The sequence below is a fragment of the Lagopus muta genome, chromosome 7, assembly GCF_023343835.1.
Source record: "Lagopus muta isolate bLagMut1 chromosome 7, bLagMut1 primary, whole genome shotgun sequence".
Lineage (NCBI taxonomy): Eukaryota > Metazoa > Chordata > Aves > Galliformes > Phasianidae > Lagopus > Lagopus muta.
The window spans coordinates 20,913,378-20,932,398 of record NC_064439.1 but is presented as its reverse complement, the minus strand read 5'-3'; the positions used below and the strand labels follow the sequence as shown (position 1 = coordinate 20,932,398).

Genomic DNA, 19,021 nt, shown 5'->3' with positions numbered 1-19,021 from the left:
TTCAAGAACCAGGAACAAATTCTAGTTTACCAAAGAAAGCATTGCCTTCCATACGCACTTAAAAAAAATCCTGTGTTCACAGGGACTGGCAGAATAGATCACTTTTTGCTTTTAAACATAAACAAAGATAATCATTAAGGTTACTAAGGAGTGAATACAGTGCTGTCATCTTCAAAAAGGAAAAAAAAAAAAAAAACCTTTGAAAATTGTTTTCCCATTATGGTAGATTAATCTATAACTCAGAATTGAGGTTTTCTCTTTCCCAGAAGACAGTGAAAGAATCCATATGATGCTATGTGGGATGATTGTTCTTGATCTTCATACAAACAACTGGGAATAGTTTAAAATTGACATTTTTTCCAGCTTACTTTTAGACATGCGTGCCTAAGGAACAGCAGGACAGTAAGACCAAGATTGGGAAGCTTACAGGATTATTTTCAAACGTGTAATTTGAAAACCAGCATCTGCACTTTAGGCAACAGCCTTTTTTTTCTCCCCATACATTCAGCACATTTTTTTTCCAGAGATCTTTAAAACAGGATGTAAATGTGCTAAATACAATAATTTGAACAAGAAGGAAAATACACACGTGGTCTTTGTCATTGAAAGTCACTTTACTGATGTTACAATATGTTAGTAACATTGAAAACCACAGGCATTTGTATTAAATACTCTCATAGAAGTAGATATGTGATGCTGTTATTAAAAGTGAGCAGGAATTTAGAACCCCAAATGACAACGATCTTATTTTATAAAAAGCAACGTTTTGTTCAGCTACATGAAAGCCAGATTCATTCACTTCAACAGCCCAGTGCCTGTAATGCTGATGACAGAAACATCACGCTCAAAGATGGAAGTTGTGAATTGCAGCGCTTCATTCTGGTGTTTATCAAAATCTTATGTTTCTATTACATCGGGTACAATTTTTAAAGGATTTTAACTAGCAAAGATGACAGTATGATGTAAATTGGTTGTTTCTGCCAACCTCAGCCCAACCCCAACGGTGAAACAATTCTTGCCTCCCCAAATATTTTACCTGTCAGGGCTAGCAGGACTGGAAAAATAGGTAGCTTTCTCTTACAGTGATGTCCAGGATTAACATCAGCACAAAATGAAGCAACTGGAAGACAGCACCCCAAAAGCTTTGCAGAAGGAAGTGGTCATGTTGTAAGGAGTGTTTTCTCCAGCAGATTAAAAATTCTGTAATGCTTTGCTACTCTGAAAAAAAATATTTTGCGTTTATGCAACGATAAAAATAAGTACTGTATTCTATATAAAACACTACCTATTGGAATATATCTTTACCCTTAAGAAGGGAAAAATCAGGTTATATATTCATAGTTCAAATATGTTCTGGGCTGTATTTCCAAGCATAAAATAGGCAGATTCTTTACACAGGCAGTGAGCAAGAATCCTTGTACCAATCACCAAAATAAGCCAGAATTTACTGTTATACAGAGCCTTACAATATTGTATGATTAGCTGCTAGCACCACTATACTTACAAGGTCAGTCAGGCCTATATACAGAATTTCTAATTTGACTGTAAAAATAGACTCTCCATGCTGAAATTAGAATATATAAGGTCTTAAGGCCCCAAGACTTTTTTATAACCAAAACTTGTTTTTTTCTTAGTTACAGGAGTAGAGAAACAGAAAAAATAGCTTGTTGCTTTGACATTCTATGCTCCAGTAATGAAAAATAGCATGACACCTAGACTTCTTCCTTCAGAAGGCTGCTCTGCATTTCATAATCTTCCTGCTGCTCTATTTTGCCATTACAGCCATTGCAGCCTGTGTAACCAATGTTTTCAAGGAGTTTAAATGTGCTTTAGCTGAAGTACTTTTTGAAAAGAACTAAAAACAGCAGACTCAGCAAGGTGAGCCAACTTAAAAGTCAGGTACAACATTTCTCGTGTTCTGAACATTGCTTTGATTACTTGCCTGAGATAACACATTTATGTTGATGGTTGTAGTGTGTTTCTAACCAGTTGCAGCAAACTGCTCTGGGATGACACGGTACCACCTGCTGGCTGGAAGAGTTAAATGTTTCCAAACCTTAAGTCTTACCAGCGTCCATACATGAGGCACCAGAAATACTTTTTGTAAGTTAACTTGGAAAATGTTTGGGTCAAAGGAATGTTTTAGTGTCTCTGGGAGAATCCTATCTGTGTTGCAACTACATCTGCACAGTCAGCTTCACTGTTTTCCGTTTTTCCTGCTGTGTCATAGCAGAACAGCTATGTGCACACGGGAACTTCACCCCACCATGCAGACATGGGACAGCAAGCTGTACAAACGTGCAGTTTGCCCATATTTGTCTCCAGGAAATCTGACAGAAGACAAATCCCATACTGCTGCTAAATGTCACGTGGTTTGGAAGCCATGCAAACAGTGGGTCATCAGCAGTCTGATGGATGATGCATTTGGAGCAAAAAAAAACAACCCTAACTTTGGAGACCAGAATGCTTAAGTTCTTAAAAAATGAGGTAAATCAACCTTACACTGTGGTTGATAAAATTGGCCCAAACAACGATGATGATGCAGATATTCAGATAGCTTACGAAAACCTGGATGAAAACCATCAAATGGTTCTACCACTGCAAATGAGACATGAGGCTCTTTCACCCATACTGTAACATGAGCAAAAGCACTGGAAAGACTTTTCCTAGGATGCTGGGTGGAAGGACAGCTAACTTGCAGCTTTTCTATCGTAGCTAACCAACACAAGAGGCTGCTAGTGGATTTGGGAGTGCTTTTCAGTAGGAGTGGAAAGGGAATGGAAGAAAAGAACGGAGGAGAACTTCTGTATGCTGAGTTTTACACTGGAATTTGGTAAGTTTGCTCACGACAGCTAGATATGGGATTTAATAACAGAGCAATTGCTAAGAGCCCATCTATTATCACTTAGGCTTACGGAGTCTCATAATTGTTTCACATTATATCCTGTTGGCAAAATCTAACTTCATGTATTCTCTCATTCCAACAGATTTTTTAGCACATCGAGGATGTCCATGATACAATGACTGAAAAGTTGGTCTGAATTTGTAATATATGCATGCCTGTATTAATGTACAGACCTACTCTTAGCCCTGATCTTGAAAACAGTTGTTTCTATCGATGTTGACAAGACCACAAGGTCCATTTAAAACCAGCAAATGATTTAGGTAAGAGGACTTCAGCACACTAGCTTGACACAATTTCTTTATCTTTAATTCAGGCTATAGCCCAAAGGCCCATTTGTTCATTAGCATAATTAAAACTAACTAAGGAGTACATGAGCTTAGCTGGGTCAACATATCATTAATCAGGAAATAAACTCTTAAAACATTTGGAAGTCACTGTGTTCAAAGATGCATCTCACACTTCCTATCAGGTAACAAAATTATATGTAAATTTTCAGTCCCAACCATTACTGGTAAACTGCCTGAGTGCATTCACCAAATGGCAATAGCATGGATTAATGAAGTATTGCCTCAACAGAATTAGCAGGTAGATTTTTAGTTGTTAAATTTAAATTGCGGCATCAGTGTTCAGCCTTATTATTTGAATAGAGTCTGTATTTTTCATTCTCTCCCAGTTAGCGATATTAATTTTATTTTAAATTACACACAGTTCTTCTCCCACATGTCGAAATACAAGACTAGGATTAGTTTAACTCATCTTGCTGTTCGTATGCTCATATGGATAGGTAATTATAATGTACCTGAGAAGAACTGAGAACCTCCCCACTTCAACATATCTGGATATTCAGCATAGCTGGCAAAAACAAGCCTGAGTCTGAAGGAGTGAAAATGACTGAGCTAACTTACTAACCATACAAGTACTCTATCTTAGACTACATGAGGGATTATGCAGCTATTTATATTGCTATTGACAGTGTAACCGATTACTGTGTGTAAAGATACTTGCAGTCATCTTCAAGGTTACTAATCTGACAGCTTTCCACACATTTTAAAAGTAGGAAAGCATAGAATGCAAGCAAACACCTTCCTCTTTGGCCTCCATTGGCATTAGAGGCTTTCAGAGCCAAACGCGTTCAGGTTTTGTGCCTTGACAAAATCTCCAGGCTGCAAACTTACTGCATGATTTTCTGCAGAAGAATTCTGCAAAAAAATGAACGTTTTGTGATGGTCTCATTCTAGACAATCAAAGTGAAAGTCAATGTTTATTGAACTCAGAAGTCATAACTAGACTTCCAGTTACTACATATCTCCAAATGTGACGCAACTGGATCATGATATGCTACGAATGTATTATACCAAAACACGTAAGAAGCAGTAAGTACACAGTATGTTGAAAATACAGTCAGGAGAGCCATTTGTTTTCAAAACAAGTTGCTATGAACATTACACAAACAGCCAATATGTTACATCCAGTTCTGTTTGCCAAATCTTGCTGCTTCTTGATAAGGCAGAATGGAAAAGGAAGAGTAAAGGGTGGTGAGTATGAAATACGCACAGAAATCTAACAGTGTTATTCAAAATCACATGCTAGTTTGTAACCAAACAAAATGTCGTAAAAGGCACGTGATGAACAGTCCAGTTATTGGAGACAAAATACTGAGACAAAAGGGGAAAGCAGCTAAGAGGCAACAGAATAACAGAGAGGCGATCAGGTTAGCATAATTTCCTAATGGAGGTGAACTCCTTGAGGGCTCTCCTCAGTTTCCAGTGGAATCGATAACAGACTTCTATCGATTTCAGGTGATTATGGCTCAGGCCCCAACTTCATGAGCTATGCATTATCAACTACTTTTCACCTACACTCAAAGGAAGTCTTTGCAAAAAATATTCTTCTGTGCTGATAGCTATTCACTCTTCACAAAAGTGCAGAATCTTTTCTTAAAGCAATTACTAGTGGCTGGCTCATTCAACACATTCTGTCTTGTACTCTGTACTCACTCATATTTGCCTTTTTATAAAATACTTACCAGAACCTGTTGACTGCGAAGGAAATCACTGGAACGAACTCCAAGGTCAACATTTTGTTACAATCCAACACACAGCCTAATCATAAAATATAGTGCTTCTAAAAATCTTATATATTTTATACTTGCTGACATCTTAAAACATTTCTTAATTTAATCTTACATATATCCAACTTTATTCACTTACTTAAAAGTTAAAAAAATATATTAAGAGGCTGAAAGTGTTGGCTTTGCTTCTTAAAGGAAATGCATGAAAGAGGTAGAAGACTCAGAAACACTGTGGATGCTCCCGTCAGGATAATATCCAATTGATAATTCGGCTGTTGGCAAGGTATTCAATTGCACCATACAGAATCGGGTGTGTTGTTCTGTAATGGCACTGCTAGAAGCTAGGAATTTGTCATTTTTGGAGAGCTGGAGAATTATAGATTGATTTAACATGGTCCGGTTTTCTTACTGAGTGGAAATGTCCACCTTTGTAGTTCAACAGACACCCTTTAGAAGTCTCAGTATTCGAAAGCTAACTATCCATTGATTTGGGAGATCAACATCTCCACGGTAAAAGTGTTGGGATTTTTTTCCATTTTTTCTGGCTAAACTCACTTGTACTCAGTTTATGGCCACCCAAACGTTTCAAGGGGACATCAGAGGCAGCAAGCAGAGCAGTCGAGCACATGGTAAAGGAAACTCCACAAACAAATGAAAAGACAAGAATGACACTGGCCACTTGCCCAGCATTGGTATTATCTAGTGCAGTGAAATTGTTAGGTTTCTCATAAGTTACAGTCTCATCCAAAACAGCATCTGAAGTGCTCTATCAGAAATACACAGCAAGCCTTGCCAGAGGACTTCACATCACCACATCCTGAATTGAGCGTTAGAAGTTATTCCCAGATTTCCAGGAAGTTTGTACTGCATTTTACTTCGAGGCTCTGTCTCTGTTGTCTACAGGATCGTTCCTGATCGCCCCAGTGTCGGGTTGGGTCATCTCACTCAACAGCGCTTTTTGGCTGCTTCCCCTTATGATGATTTAAGACAAAGTGCCACCGTACTGGTTCCTGCACTCCACCATACAATTGAGATTGTCGGCTACTTAGAAGATAGTACAGATTTTGGTCAAAAACCAGTTTCTGTGACGTGGTTTTACAGTACTGTACTTTCTGTATTTCCAAAGTTGTCTGCTCATGTATTAGAAAATTTGAAGTGTGATGATGTTAGTCATTTTTCTTTAGGCATTTGGCAAAATACACTTATGTATAATAGCTATTTTTGACATTATCAAATGTTTACATATATACAATCTGTATACTGAGATTATAAACATGTAAGGTTAAAAAAAAAAAAAAAAAAAAGATATAATCCTTGTTTGTTTGATGTTTAGGTTCAAAGAGTTGCCTTTCAAAGCTTGAAATCCTGTAAAAAAAAATCCTATATTTCTTACTCCTGCATGCTGATTTCTACTACAGTATGTTGTTTATCCCTTACATGTGGAAAGTAAAGAACACAAGGTTCATGCACACAGCGTACAAGTTTACATCGGCCAGCTTCTCCTGAGTGCGTGTTCCCAAGGCCGGTCAGCATGACCTGGAGCTGCACTAAGCCAAGGGAAAACCCCAACCCTCTCCCAGGTGGGATGTGGGGTGAGCATGTCTGGTACTGTGCAGAACAGCCTCTTCACGTCCATCTAATGGTCCCCTGGTAGTTGGGATGGTTTGGGTTGTTCTTTACAGCAAGTCTGTAAAATTCTGCTTGATCAAAAAACAGAAACAGAAGGCAAAAAAAGAAAAAAGAGACTGCTTTTTCCCTTCCAGATGAGAGGAGGTTCTCTCTGTGATCACGGGCATCTGTGTTGATCTTTTGAATTGTCTGAAGAGCAGATGAATGTGCAACGACTCAGTGGTGCTGAGTTTGTATAGAATTTAAAGTAAAAAGTTCTTGCGTCATCCCAGGAAAACGGTGCAGCTAAATGGAAGTCTCCCATAGCTGGAGAGGCAAAAAAAGGGACACAAACACACGTTATACGCAAAGACACACAGCCTGCTACCCAAGTGGTGTATCGATTAGCAAGGCAGCCCCAAAGACTGGAAGGCCCCCGCACTGCCTGCCTGGAGCTGCCCATCGGCCCAGGCAGACCCTCTGCTCACTCCATGTATTGGGTACGTTCACACGCATGTCAAGCAGGCCTGGAGCTCCCCATTGAGCATCACTGTGCTGCCCCAGGCCACTCCCTGCCCAGCACAGGGCATAGGAAGAGCCTGCAGCACCCATTTGCAGCGTTTCACTCAGTTGTTTCTCAAATAAAAGGACGGAGAGCAGTGGTGGGAATCGCATCACAAGCTATCGCACACCTGAAGTAAATTTTAGAGGAGTTGTGCTCGTTCAAATATCCGCTGTTTGGGCTGACTGAGAATTTGCACTGCCTCTTGGTAGCCCCTGGAAATCTCATTCCAGAAGTTTCAGCCCACCCTGAGGAGCCCTTCCAGGTCTACCATGGCCTGATGCATGCCCCTTGCATCCTGCTCAGCTGCAGCGTATTCACCTTCCCATCATGCTGGAAGGAAGCCATCCCCCAGCCCAGATGAGCATCTCTGGCTGTTTCAGACCCCTGGAAGGCCAAGGAGAGGAGCCAGACTGCTCTTCTCAGCCCAGAGGCTGCCCCAGGCAAGCTTCCAGCTTGAAACAGAAGTACTGAAATCTGGGCTTGAGGTGTGAATGCCACCTAAATAAGTGTCTATAAACACAAGCTCCAGGACTGCTCTAATCTGTGCCAGAGGCTCAGCTTTCAGCAGCTGCTTGAGCTACAGATCTGAGGAAACACCAGCTCTGCTCTCACTGTTTCTCAAAGATCTGTCTCACTTCTCTTTTGCAGAGCTACCAGTAAATTACACCAGCAACAAAAATGCAGTGAAGAGGGACACATACCCTGGCACTTTGCCTGTTTGCTTTCTTCTCCTCATCAGGAAGCGGAGGCATTGGGTAAGGGTATTTTCTGCTGGAAGCAATAGATCCAGTGGACGAAGATGGGGACTTTGCAGGAGACAGTGTCCTGAGATGTTGAAACACAAAATAAATGTCATGGCTTCAGGTCCCAGCACTGCAACAGCAACTGCCATTACTCTGAGGCTTGGTTCAGAGCCAAATATGTTGTCTATTACTAGTTTGATATTGGGGGGACAAAGTTCTTTGATCAGTAGTCTAATTATTTCATGACTATAAACAAAGGTATTTATAGGTCTCAGGAACACTGGAGGAAAAAAACAAGATATCCTACTTATTAGAATCGTATTGCATATAAAAAAATGACTTTAAACTGATTTACATGCTAATGTAATTAATCATTTTAAAATTAACAGAACTAGAAGACATAGTGTTATGAACCCTGAAGTGAAGCAGTCAGAGTATAAATACAAACTGAACAATGTTTTCTGCAGTGGATGACTAAATGGCAATTATCAGATATTAAGCTTATCTTGTGCACCTCCTATATTGATACAAACATAGCAAATGAATCTATTATCTTACAACAATGCATTAATTTACACATACGCATGCACTTGGAGGCCAAACTGTTAGTTGTGAAGGAACAAAGGCATATACAAAGTGCTAATAACAAATTACTGGACATGCAAGCATCATACAGTGCATATTGTTCCAGCCAAAGAAAGAGTCTGATGAGAATATACAAAAATGGACTGATTAGTCAATGGCAATCAGCATTTCTGTACAAGGTGAGTAGAGTAAGCAAGAGCAAGGAAATGTCTGAATCACATGAAAGGCATTCTTTTCAAGTCAATAAGGCAGCAGCACATTATTGACTGAAATTTTATACCCAAGAAAAAACTCTAATGCTTCTGATTTGAGAATCTGCACTTTTCCCACTTGAGAGGTTCCTATTAGGCACAAAATCTGGGCAGAATAAAAGGGGAAAAGACAACAACAACAACCAGAGCTCGAATAAAATGAGAGCCCCCCCCCTTAGCTTTTTGCTCTGTTCTGCAGACTGAGGGCATTTTTCTAAAGAGGCCTCCCATGAGTGCAGGCACATCTCCCAGAGCCTCCCCGAGCACTGCTGCCTGCTATTTTCTGTGTGTCCCTGAAATGGAAGCACTCCCTCAGTCCCCTCAAACAGACTTCCAATCCCCACACACATAGCAGGGGCTGAGCAGCTGTAGGCCCCGGTGGTGAGAATCACTACCAACACCATGGATAGCAAGGAGCCCCAGGGAGCAGCCCTGGCCGACAGCTGAAGGCCTTGCCTCTGGGATCTGTACGATCAGGTCCTTCTGACTAGAGAGGGCTATAGACAAGCCAGAGGATCTTTTGTGTTTGGAACTGTCTTGTACCTTTAAATAATTCTTCCTTTGATTTAGACTACCACATCGTTTCCTTGTGTCTGTAACTCCCTACAACAGCACATTCTCTTGTCTACCATACAAATAACGATTGATGCCATGGGCAACGAAGTGTCAGTGGAAGTTACATGGTGACAGCTCTCCAGTCTGGCTCATGATGCTCTAATGCCTCACGCCATAGCCTCTGAACAGCAATTAGAAATTTGGAGTCAGTACAATTATTCAAATATTGAAAAGCATATCCTTAACACACGCACTTTGATCGCCCATTAAGATGAACTGGACATTTTCAGGAAAAAAAAATTCAATAACTACTGCTGTGTAAAACAGGAAATTCATCTGTCCAGCACCACAAATCTGGGCACCAAACTGCAAAGCAACAGAACAGATTATTTTCAAAGAAATCCAGGGAAAGGTTCTCAGTGGTAACCTGCCCAGTGCTCTGCTGCTCACTGACCTACAAGTTCTCCATCTGTGCCAAATCTGGGCAGAAAAAGATCGCTAAAAATAATATTAATGGATATGAATTCAAAAAAATAAGGAGAGAAGGAAGGCGCAAAGATAAGGCAAGTAGATTCTACAGATTATTAGTGATCTCTTCATTTGTGGATTTTGTCTAACAGCTTCAGCAGGATTTAAAATCTTGATGGGTAAAGTTCTAATGATGCACCTGGAGATTAGAAGCAAAGAACCAAGCATGTTAGCTCTCGCTTGGTAATTCCTATGAGAAAGCTGTTTATCTGTGCAGACACCATGACTGTCTCTTGCATTACCATAGGCTCTTCCTATGGGTAATTTTGGCATCACAAGAGTAGGCTGAGGCAACAAGGAAAGTCACAGCCAATTGACCCCTACATTAACACCAATAGGCAACCCAGGAAGGAGCAACTTCCTCCCAGGAATGGGGCATCTGGAATCTTTCCCTGCAGAGAAGGTCTTCTGAGTGAGACCCCCAGCAGCCTGTAATTTAGACTGTAACTCCAAACCCGAGCAGCAAATTCTAGCCTTGATTTCTTAGACAAGAGAAGGAAATTGGAATGAGAATCAGAGTTTGTAGAAGCAGACAAATCACCTGTGATAGACCTATGATTAGCTAACCAGATACCAGCTGCCTGATTCTCACTGAACACAAGGTGTGCAGAGCTACTGGGAAATTGTCCACAAGCAAGCACCTGCAGAGAGCCCAGCTGGATTCATACTGCTGGAGTCACTGCATGGGCCAGAGGAGAGCCATCAAGATGTTAAGAAACCTGGAGCACCTCTCCTATGATGACAGGCTGTGGGAGCTGGGTTTGTTCAGACTGGAGAAGAGAAGGCTCTGTGAAGACCTCACTGCAGCCTTCCAGTACTTAAAGTGCTCCATCCCTGGAAGCATTCAAGGCCGGGTTGGATGGGGCCGGGGCAGCCTGAGCTGGTGGAGGGCAGCCCTGCCCACAGCAGGAGGTTGGGACTGGGTGGGCTTTAAGGTCCCTTCCAATCCAAGCCATTCTGCAATTCTACAGTTCACCCAATGTGTGCTACATACAGCTTTCCACTGCAGTCAGCAGAGGCCTCCCAGGTGACCACCTTAAACTGGCAGCTTTTAGAGCAATATACCAGTGGTGAGAGAGAAGAATTCTCCTTGATGCAGTAGTGGAATTTTATCCTATGCTGTAGGGAACTAATATTTTAAAGATTAGGAGGAAAAAGAACAAATTGCCCAAAAAGGAAGTGATTTTAAAAATTATCTGAAACCCCTTGCAAACACGATGCTGCCATTTTGGAAGGTTTGGAAGCTCCAATGTAGCTGCTTCCATTTCTTCCTCTCAGCCCCACTCCATGCTGCCCGCTCACCTACAGTCTGCACATGTAATCAGTGTGCACATCACTGCTTGCCTGCATGTGCAATGTGTGCATCCTCCTCAGAAACTTTTCAGGACAAACACATCAAGAATGCAGTTGCACACTTAAAGAAACAACTTTGCCCTCTCCACATAGGCTCTTGACACTTGTTTCTGCTATAGTTAGGTGCTGGGTTTTGTCATCTTTTGTCTCATCTATGGAGACTGTGAGTACACATCAGTAGTCATCAAATGCGTGCCCACAGATCTGAGGATGTGCGGTCCTGTGTGACAAATGCAGTTCGGGCTCCTTGATCACCCTTCAGGTTCTGTCCTGCCATTGTGTATGTGCTGTGTATCCCAGATTTGTATGTACTTTAAATGAGAAAGAGCCAGAAATGACCTTTCTCATTTATGGGGTGGAAGAAACAGCATTCGGGGACGCTTGAGGGTAATGCCAGGGTTAAAGGAAGGTAAAATTTGATGGTTTTGGTCAAGGGAGGGGTCCATTCAGCTTTCATTGGGGTTTCAGTTCTCTTGCTATCACATCCATTAGCTTTCATGCCAAACGCTGCTTCCAGCTGACCCTATACAAGAAACTATGAAAGCAGCCCAACCTCCAACAGAGTTTTGGAGGTTTCACCACCAACCCTGAATGAAGCCATGCACCTAACACGTTGTAAGGACTTCATTTCTGATCAGGAAGCAAGATGCCACTACAGTGTGTCGGTCTTCCTGTTGTACAAGCTGAAACTAACCGTGTGGGGAGATTGCTGGGGTCCAGAAGATGCTATGGAGCTGCAGGATGCCTGCACATGCTCCTTGGCAGACAGACATCTGCCTGCTCTGCCTTCGCTTATCCTAAATGGGGGAAATCCTGGCACTGTACGCTGTCCCCTGGTCATACAACTAGATGTCTTTTAACCTACAAGTGTCATTTCAGCCAAACTCAAAGCAGTGGCCCTGACAGATCTGAACTGTTGATGAGCTGTGTTTCACAGTCTAAAATAACTTAATGAAATTCACTTAAAAGTCAGCTCAGTGAAAACACTTCAAACTTGTATACATCAGCCTGACCTGACATCTGCTTACACAGGGCAGCTCTGTGTAGAATGTTAGCGACATAAATTAGCCTATGTTAGGAAGTTGCAGTCTCCTAAAACCACTGATGTGGTGAAGCATTTCAGCATTTTAATGCAGTTCCTTCTGGGAAACAGCCACATGTCAGGCTTCTTCAATGAAAGAAGCACACTAATGGGTAAGGAGAGATTCAGCCCTGGGGTGGCTGCAGGAGAGGTGGAGGCTTTGCCTAGAGCCCTCATCCCAAGCACTGCTCAGCTGTGCTCTCAAAGTTAGCATTCATATGCTTTAATGGACTCTTCTGCCTAATTACTGAAATGAAATCCTAAGAGAAAGGGTCTCTGACCAACAGCAGAGCAGCAAGGCTCAGCTCCAGCCGCACATCCCATTGCCAACATTTTTTTTATCTGAGATGACCATTTCTCTTATAGATAATCCATCTAAATAAATGTTTTCATTGCAACTTTTTATTTTTAAATATTCCTGAAGATATTAACTTACCCATAAATATTTGCAAGAATTCAAAAGTAGGCAGTGCCTGCAAAGAGATGAGAGAACACCACCTCATCTCTGTGGTCTATAATTGTATATATGAGCACTGCATTTGGGGATTCTGATAGTTCATTTTCTGACACTGTTGTAGTTCCTGTGTCTTTTAAGATGCCCCAGATTGCCAGCAACCGTGCCCCTTGCAACAATGCTGAAAGTGGGAAGCAGTTTCCCACCCAGGATTATTGCTGGGGTTACACAGCTATGGTCTGGCGCATAAAATTAACATCTAGCTGAGACTTAGTGCAAGAAAATGAGATTTGTTGAGCTCTTCCTTTTCTACAGAAGAAACTCTCACAGCTGGGAGCTTTCTAGCAACAGATCTACTATTATTATCATTAATAAAAAGTAATTATATGAAGATCCCCATTAGACCAAAAAAAAATTTAATAACTCTTTAAATTTAATAACTAGGACACCAGGTATCAGGGAAGCAATTTTAGATTTATACAGATATTTCTTATTTTTTTTTAAGCTGATTGAGAAAGTTTTTTTGATACCTTCTGTCTCTATTGTCTGAAAATGTGCAGATTTCCTTGGAATTGTAGGAACTGCTTTTGGTTTTTCCTAAGTCTACTTCAGGTTCACCTACAACAGCACCAGTCATTAAGATATTCACAAAATTACAGGGAAACAAGCAAAAGAGCAGTATTCCTTTCAGACCTCCTTAAAGGAAAAGATGAATCAAAGATTCAGAACAAAAAATAGCTCCAGGCTGATGATCTGATGTGAGAGCCTTAGGCTGTGATTCCTAAAATGAAGATCATCTGGACAGCTTGACTTCAGCCTGACTTTCTGGTTTTCTAAACAAGATTTAGTTGTGTTGGTTTTTTTTTTTGTGAATTATTTCAAAGATCAAAACCCAACTGTGTGACGTTCTGACATGCAGCTCTAAGGAACAGTAAATTCCTACCAACAACAGTTTAACCAAGATCACACCTGAGCTCTGGGAGCACCATGCGGTGTAATCTCTCAAAAGCCCATGGCAACTCATCCCAGGAGATTTGACCCTTTGCCTTCCATAATATCCCTGCAGAACAGCTCTCTATGGTTACCCTCAGTTAATTAGGACACACAAGTTTCTAAATATATTCTAGCTTCCCTCCCATTTCTAAAGTTACTGCTGCAGGCAGTCATTAGTAAGTTTCTGTGGAGCAAAATTGTTAATTTAGGTTTCATCTCTGCTGATACAGAGCCCTAAAAACTCACATGGGTCAGCTTAATCCTCATCTACACACACTAAAACGTTTGGTTTATCTCAAATGCAATTAGAAATGTGAATCATTCACTGCAACAGGGAAAACCCGCAGGGCCAGGGTATGCTCCCATCAGTTTAACCTGGTTACTAAATCAAATACCAATGCTAAAAAATGAAAACCGAATTAGGAGTACGCACCCAGGAATTTGAACCTGTTTAGCTAAATCAATTAAAGTGACATATTTTAAACTTCCAGTCTTTATAGTCTAGCACCATCTTTGTCTATTGCAGCCAGAGGGCTTCCAGCTATGAACACCCCAAGAGGCAGCAGTGAGGTCAGGTCACGGTGGGAGGCTGACTGCCTTGCCTCAACAGCACAGATCCAAAGGGCGTTCACAGGAAAAGATCTTCTTGCTCATGAACACTTCATTCCTAGCATGAGTTTGCCTAGTTTCACCTTCCAGTGAATGCTGATCATTATCAGTACTGATCTAAATGCCCATCAAGGTTTTGCTCCATGAGCAGATACGTGGCTTTTATGATCAACTAAGCATTTAACTGCTCCATAAAACCAAACAGCTTGAGGTCCTGAAGGCTCTTCTAAGGTTTATCTGGGTTATGTGCCTAAATTTCCTTCATTCTTGAACAAGCTTCATGAACTGCAGGCACTGGAACTGGACCTCATTGCTAACACCATCACTGGGCTCACAATCACCTGCTCAAGTGTCCAAGCACCAACACCCTGACCTGGTCGATGCTGATGAGCACAGCCACAAAATCCTCCCTGAAAACTGGAACTCCTGCATCAGGGATTGATACTCAGGGCTGGCAGGCTTAAATTCACCTCATCTGACCTGATGGCTTTTTGGAACACTTCTCTGCAACTTCCTCTGCAATTTAACAACTCTTGAAAGCAAATGTAAATGATACATAAAAATGACTATTTAAAGCTCTGACAGACTTCAAGGGATTTTCAGTTCTAAAAGTAACTAAAATCCCAAGTTGCTATTTAATACCTTCCAGTGTAACTATGAGAATAAAAGTGCTTCATTAACATCTTGCACTACAACCCCATCACATTTTTCCCCCAAACAAACACCAGACAGTGAATGTTGCTGTCCTTTTGCACTATTAGTAGGCCCCACTCCTGTGTCACAATTACCATTAAATTTCTATTTATTCATTCTTACTATCCTTCACCGTTTCAGCTAAAAATTGCATATTTTATTCTTTGCATCTCTACAACTCATTTGAGCCTCCTGTTTGATAGCTTACAGTGCTTTACATCCTTTGTCACAACTGTCTTCCATTCTCTATGCTAGCTGTTTTTTTTTCAGCTGATATAGACTGCTCGCTCAGTGGCAGGATTACATCTCTGGGAACACAGGCTTGTGACTATGTACAGCATGAAGGCCAGCCTCATGCAGAATTCTCTTTAACTTGGAAGGTATTGAACGCACGTTTTCCTTTCAAAAACAAGGGATTTGGGAAATAGAACCCTACACTCACTTGTAACAGATTCATTAGTTGTTTGAGAGCAGAGCACAGAGTATATTCTCATACATTCATTTATCCAATCACAATGCTAATTATTTCATTGTATGGTGAGGGTAAAATACCACTACTTTTTTGTTTTGTTTAAATTTTAGTATGCACTATATAAGACAGTGGGTAGAGTGAATGTGTAACGTTTGCTTCAGTAAATTAAATTCTATTTAAGTTAATACTACTTTATTAGTGATAAATACATCTCATGCCCATAAACACTACTTGGCATAAAATGATGAGAAAGCTACTACAAGCTACAGATGATGGTGGGAATGCATGCACTACACACACCCTTTTCAATGGCTTCATTAAAACATTCAGTAAAAGAATTGTAAATTGCACATGAAGCCAAAAACAGACATCAAAATGCAGCAAAAGAAGAGGGGCCCTTTGCACCTACAGTAACTTGTATTGATTTATACAAGGTAGGAGTCTCAAGATATTTGTATATGCTGGAACAGCTCTTAAAAAAGATATAGAATTAATTTACAAAATACCTAAAGTATGGTCCTTCAGTGTTTTTATTCACATCTTCTACCCACTTAGCTACATTATATTCTCTTTTGAACCATGGGTTTAAATACCTGCAGAAAGCAATGGAAGGAACAGAGAAAGCAGAAGAACAAGAATAGAAAATCTGAGAACACACAGCACAAGCTTAGCAAGGATGTCTTCATCCCCAAAATGCAAGTGAATATGGCAAATCAATCAGTATGGATGTAGGGTGAGGACTAGGTAATGTGTACAACTGCATGAGAACCCCTGACAAGACTGGCATGTTTGGTTTATCTGGAAATTCTATGAAAGGATACATCACTCATTTTCTCTCCTAAGGGCAAAATTCACTCCTAGACAGAGGGCCAGCATTAAGCTCCTGTTTTCAACTCCTCTCATGATCTCAAAGTAAGGCTGAAGGGGCATTTGGGCTCCAGTCCTACATTTTTGCCCAGCTGCAGACACAGGTTTGTACCCATCTAGAGCAAATTGCAAGACAACGGCGAAATGAGTATGGAAACTTGGCTTGGCCCTTCTACAGGAATGAATTTCAGCCTCAATACGTTGAAAGGCTAGACTTGCTTGCCAATGTGGTGGCAGTTTTTGCATTTATGTGCAAACAAACATTTGATTTTATTATTGCTTCCTGTGATAGGACCACAAGAAGCTTTCAAGGAGGTGGGCTGCAGGGCTATCTCCCATTTTACAGAAGTAACCTTGACACCAAAACCACCTGTTTTAGTAAAACATGCCTGAGCTACATACTCATATTAGCTACATGAAAACTAGAAATAAAGATGGTGTTTAATTATTTGACAATAATGTTACTAGCAAAGAAGATAACTTTTTTTGACTGGTTTTTCTTAACCCCCAGTACCACGTTGAGGGAATTTCTCCCTTTTCATAACATTAAGAAAAGAAGGGCAGCATAGAAGCAGCAAACTGGTCCAATTTAAATCTGGTTTTGCTGTATAAGAATGGCAACAGTTTCACAATTATCTGTAACCACCACCTTCATTTAATGGAGATTAGCACACTCTGAAACAGGAAATAACTTGTAACCAAGGGAAAGGGGGAAAAAAGAATCTTTTTAAGTTAGTTTTGGTACCTGGGGTCAGTTCTCACCATCCTTACGAAAGGGATTCCATTGACCTCGCTCATGGGAACAGGCCTGAGAAGGGACTGCTCAGGTGGGGTTTGGTGGAGCCAGACCATGCCCTTTAAACCTGCCCATATTTCAGACCACATCAGAGACAAAAGCAGCGGCACTTTCTGACTGCTTAGGCCTCCTTTTTGGCTCTGGAACTTCTCCCCACCCCGCACAAGCACAGCCACAGCTTTCCAAACGTTCTCGCCCTCAGCCACAAGTGCTCGCTTCTAAGTAGCTTCCTCAGCTCGCTTACTGATAAGGAATCAGGAGTGCTTCATGCTTTCCAGCTCTGCCTCTTAGGGAAAGAAAATGTCAAAAAAGGTAGCACAGCACGAGAACTGCAAGTGGAGCCACAGGCTGATACCAGTGTCATCAGGAACTAATAGGTTTGGGTTTTAGCATTAACTATGTGCGACTACATATGTTCTTGGAAAACAGACATCACTGCAGTACTTTTGACTTGATTTTTTCATTTGAAAGGTTCTTCTGGTAACCATGAAACACTCCCAGTCTGGCTCCCTGCATTAGAAAACCAAGTGTAGAGTGGTATCAAAGCATGCAGCGGTTGCACCACCATGTGGCGGGGTTCCCTGTTCCAGCTGTACCACAGGCCATTGCTCACCACCCCATTCTGCCTGTTACAGAAGTGTTGAACCAGGTAACTCACAGATCACTAAGTGATCCCACTAGTAAGCTCTCAGGCTGATCTTCACGGCCACATCATTAGTGAGGGCCAGAATCCGCATTTCCTTCGAATGAGAAGTTTCCCTTGAAAACCAAGGTGTTCTTACACATAAGCCTACAGCTCAACCAACAGCTCCATTTGGCTTGCAGCACAACATGCAACAGTGCAAAGACCTGGGCTGGGGACACTGGTACCCTCGGGCTGGGAGGAGGAAGGCCAGCTAGCACGGCGGCAGCAGGAGCACCTCAAAGCAGTCACCGCGTCTAGCCGCAGTGGCACTGAGGGATACTGAGGAAAAGGGACTGTCAGGGGGTAGAATGCAGCCCAGAGCGCAGGGGCAGGTGAGACTGACCTGTGATTCTGGCTCCCTGTTTGGGGGGGGTCAGAGCCCTCTGGGCTTATGCCTTGGGACGGGGTTGGGTGGGCGAAAGAAAGCCCAGGCTCAGATGCATGGGTTACCCTGCTGCAAAAACACAATATATAACAGAGAGTCTAAGCCAAAAAATGTTTGCATCAGTTATAACAACGAGGAAGATAAACGCTTATAGGAAAAGCAGTGCGAACTAACAGAGAGCAGAATTGCTATTTGGCAAAGCACACATTTCCTGGGACCTGTTTTAACACATGCTCCCAGTTAAAATTCAGCTTATTCAAAAAACTTTCATTGTCTTTCTTGGATACCTCTAATCAGTTTTATCAGGCCATTTATGAAAAAGCTGCAGAAACATTTAGCCTTTTGGCATTGCTTCTGTGTGAACTGAACCACTTGCCTTTAATGAAGAATTTTGCTTTAAAACACCTAGAAACAATCTAATGCATCCCAAAAGAGCTGTAGCAGTCTCTGCAGAGCCATACTCCCAGCAGTGCCCTGTACCATGGAACTGCTGTGCACAAGGGGATGCACAGAGGTGTCACCAGGACACATTTCAGGAACAGTCGCATGCAGCCCCTCTGTCAGTGCTGTTCATGAGGGCTGCACAGCCCAGACCTTGCTCAGTGCTTAAAACAATGTCATTTAAATGACCAATGGCACATTTCTCTGTTATCTGATGCTGTATACAAAAAAGGTTGTGCACAGTATGTGCAATTGCTACAGACCAATGAATACGTCGGATACTTTTGTAAGCAAGTGTATTAGTCTGCATCTGAACATTAAAAAAGAATTCTGCACAAGGTATGGCACAAATGAATGCATTTTTCTAGTGGGAGATCCATT

At 41.5% G+C, this 19,021-nt stretch overlaps 1 protein-coding gene across 7 annotated transcripts in view; it reads right to left on the bottom strand.

Annotated features, from left to right (window-relative positions):
- Positions 1–1,218: 1,218 nt before the first annotated feature.
- ADAM22 (ADAM metallopeptidase domain 22) overlaps positions 1,219–19,021 on the bottom strand; it is a 128,056-nt gene continuing 110,253 nt past the window's right edge. For 4 of the 7 annotated variants that reach the window (XM_048951111.1, XM_048951113.1, XM_048951115.1 and 1 more), the window contains 2 exons: positions 7,851–7,974; positions 1,219–6,911 (listed from right to left, as the gene is read on the bottom strand). In XM_048951111.1, the coding sequence (XP_048807068.1) occupies positions 6,891–6,911; positions 7,851–7,974 (145 nt within the window). In that variant the 3' untranslated portion in view covers positions 1,219–6,890. Of the gene's footprint in view, positions 6,912–7,850; positions 7,975–15,972; positions 16,060–19,021 lie in introns of all 7 variants that reach the window. The other 3 variants (XM_048951110.1, XM_048951112.1, XM_048951114.1) reach the window with 1 other exon arrangement.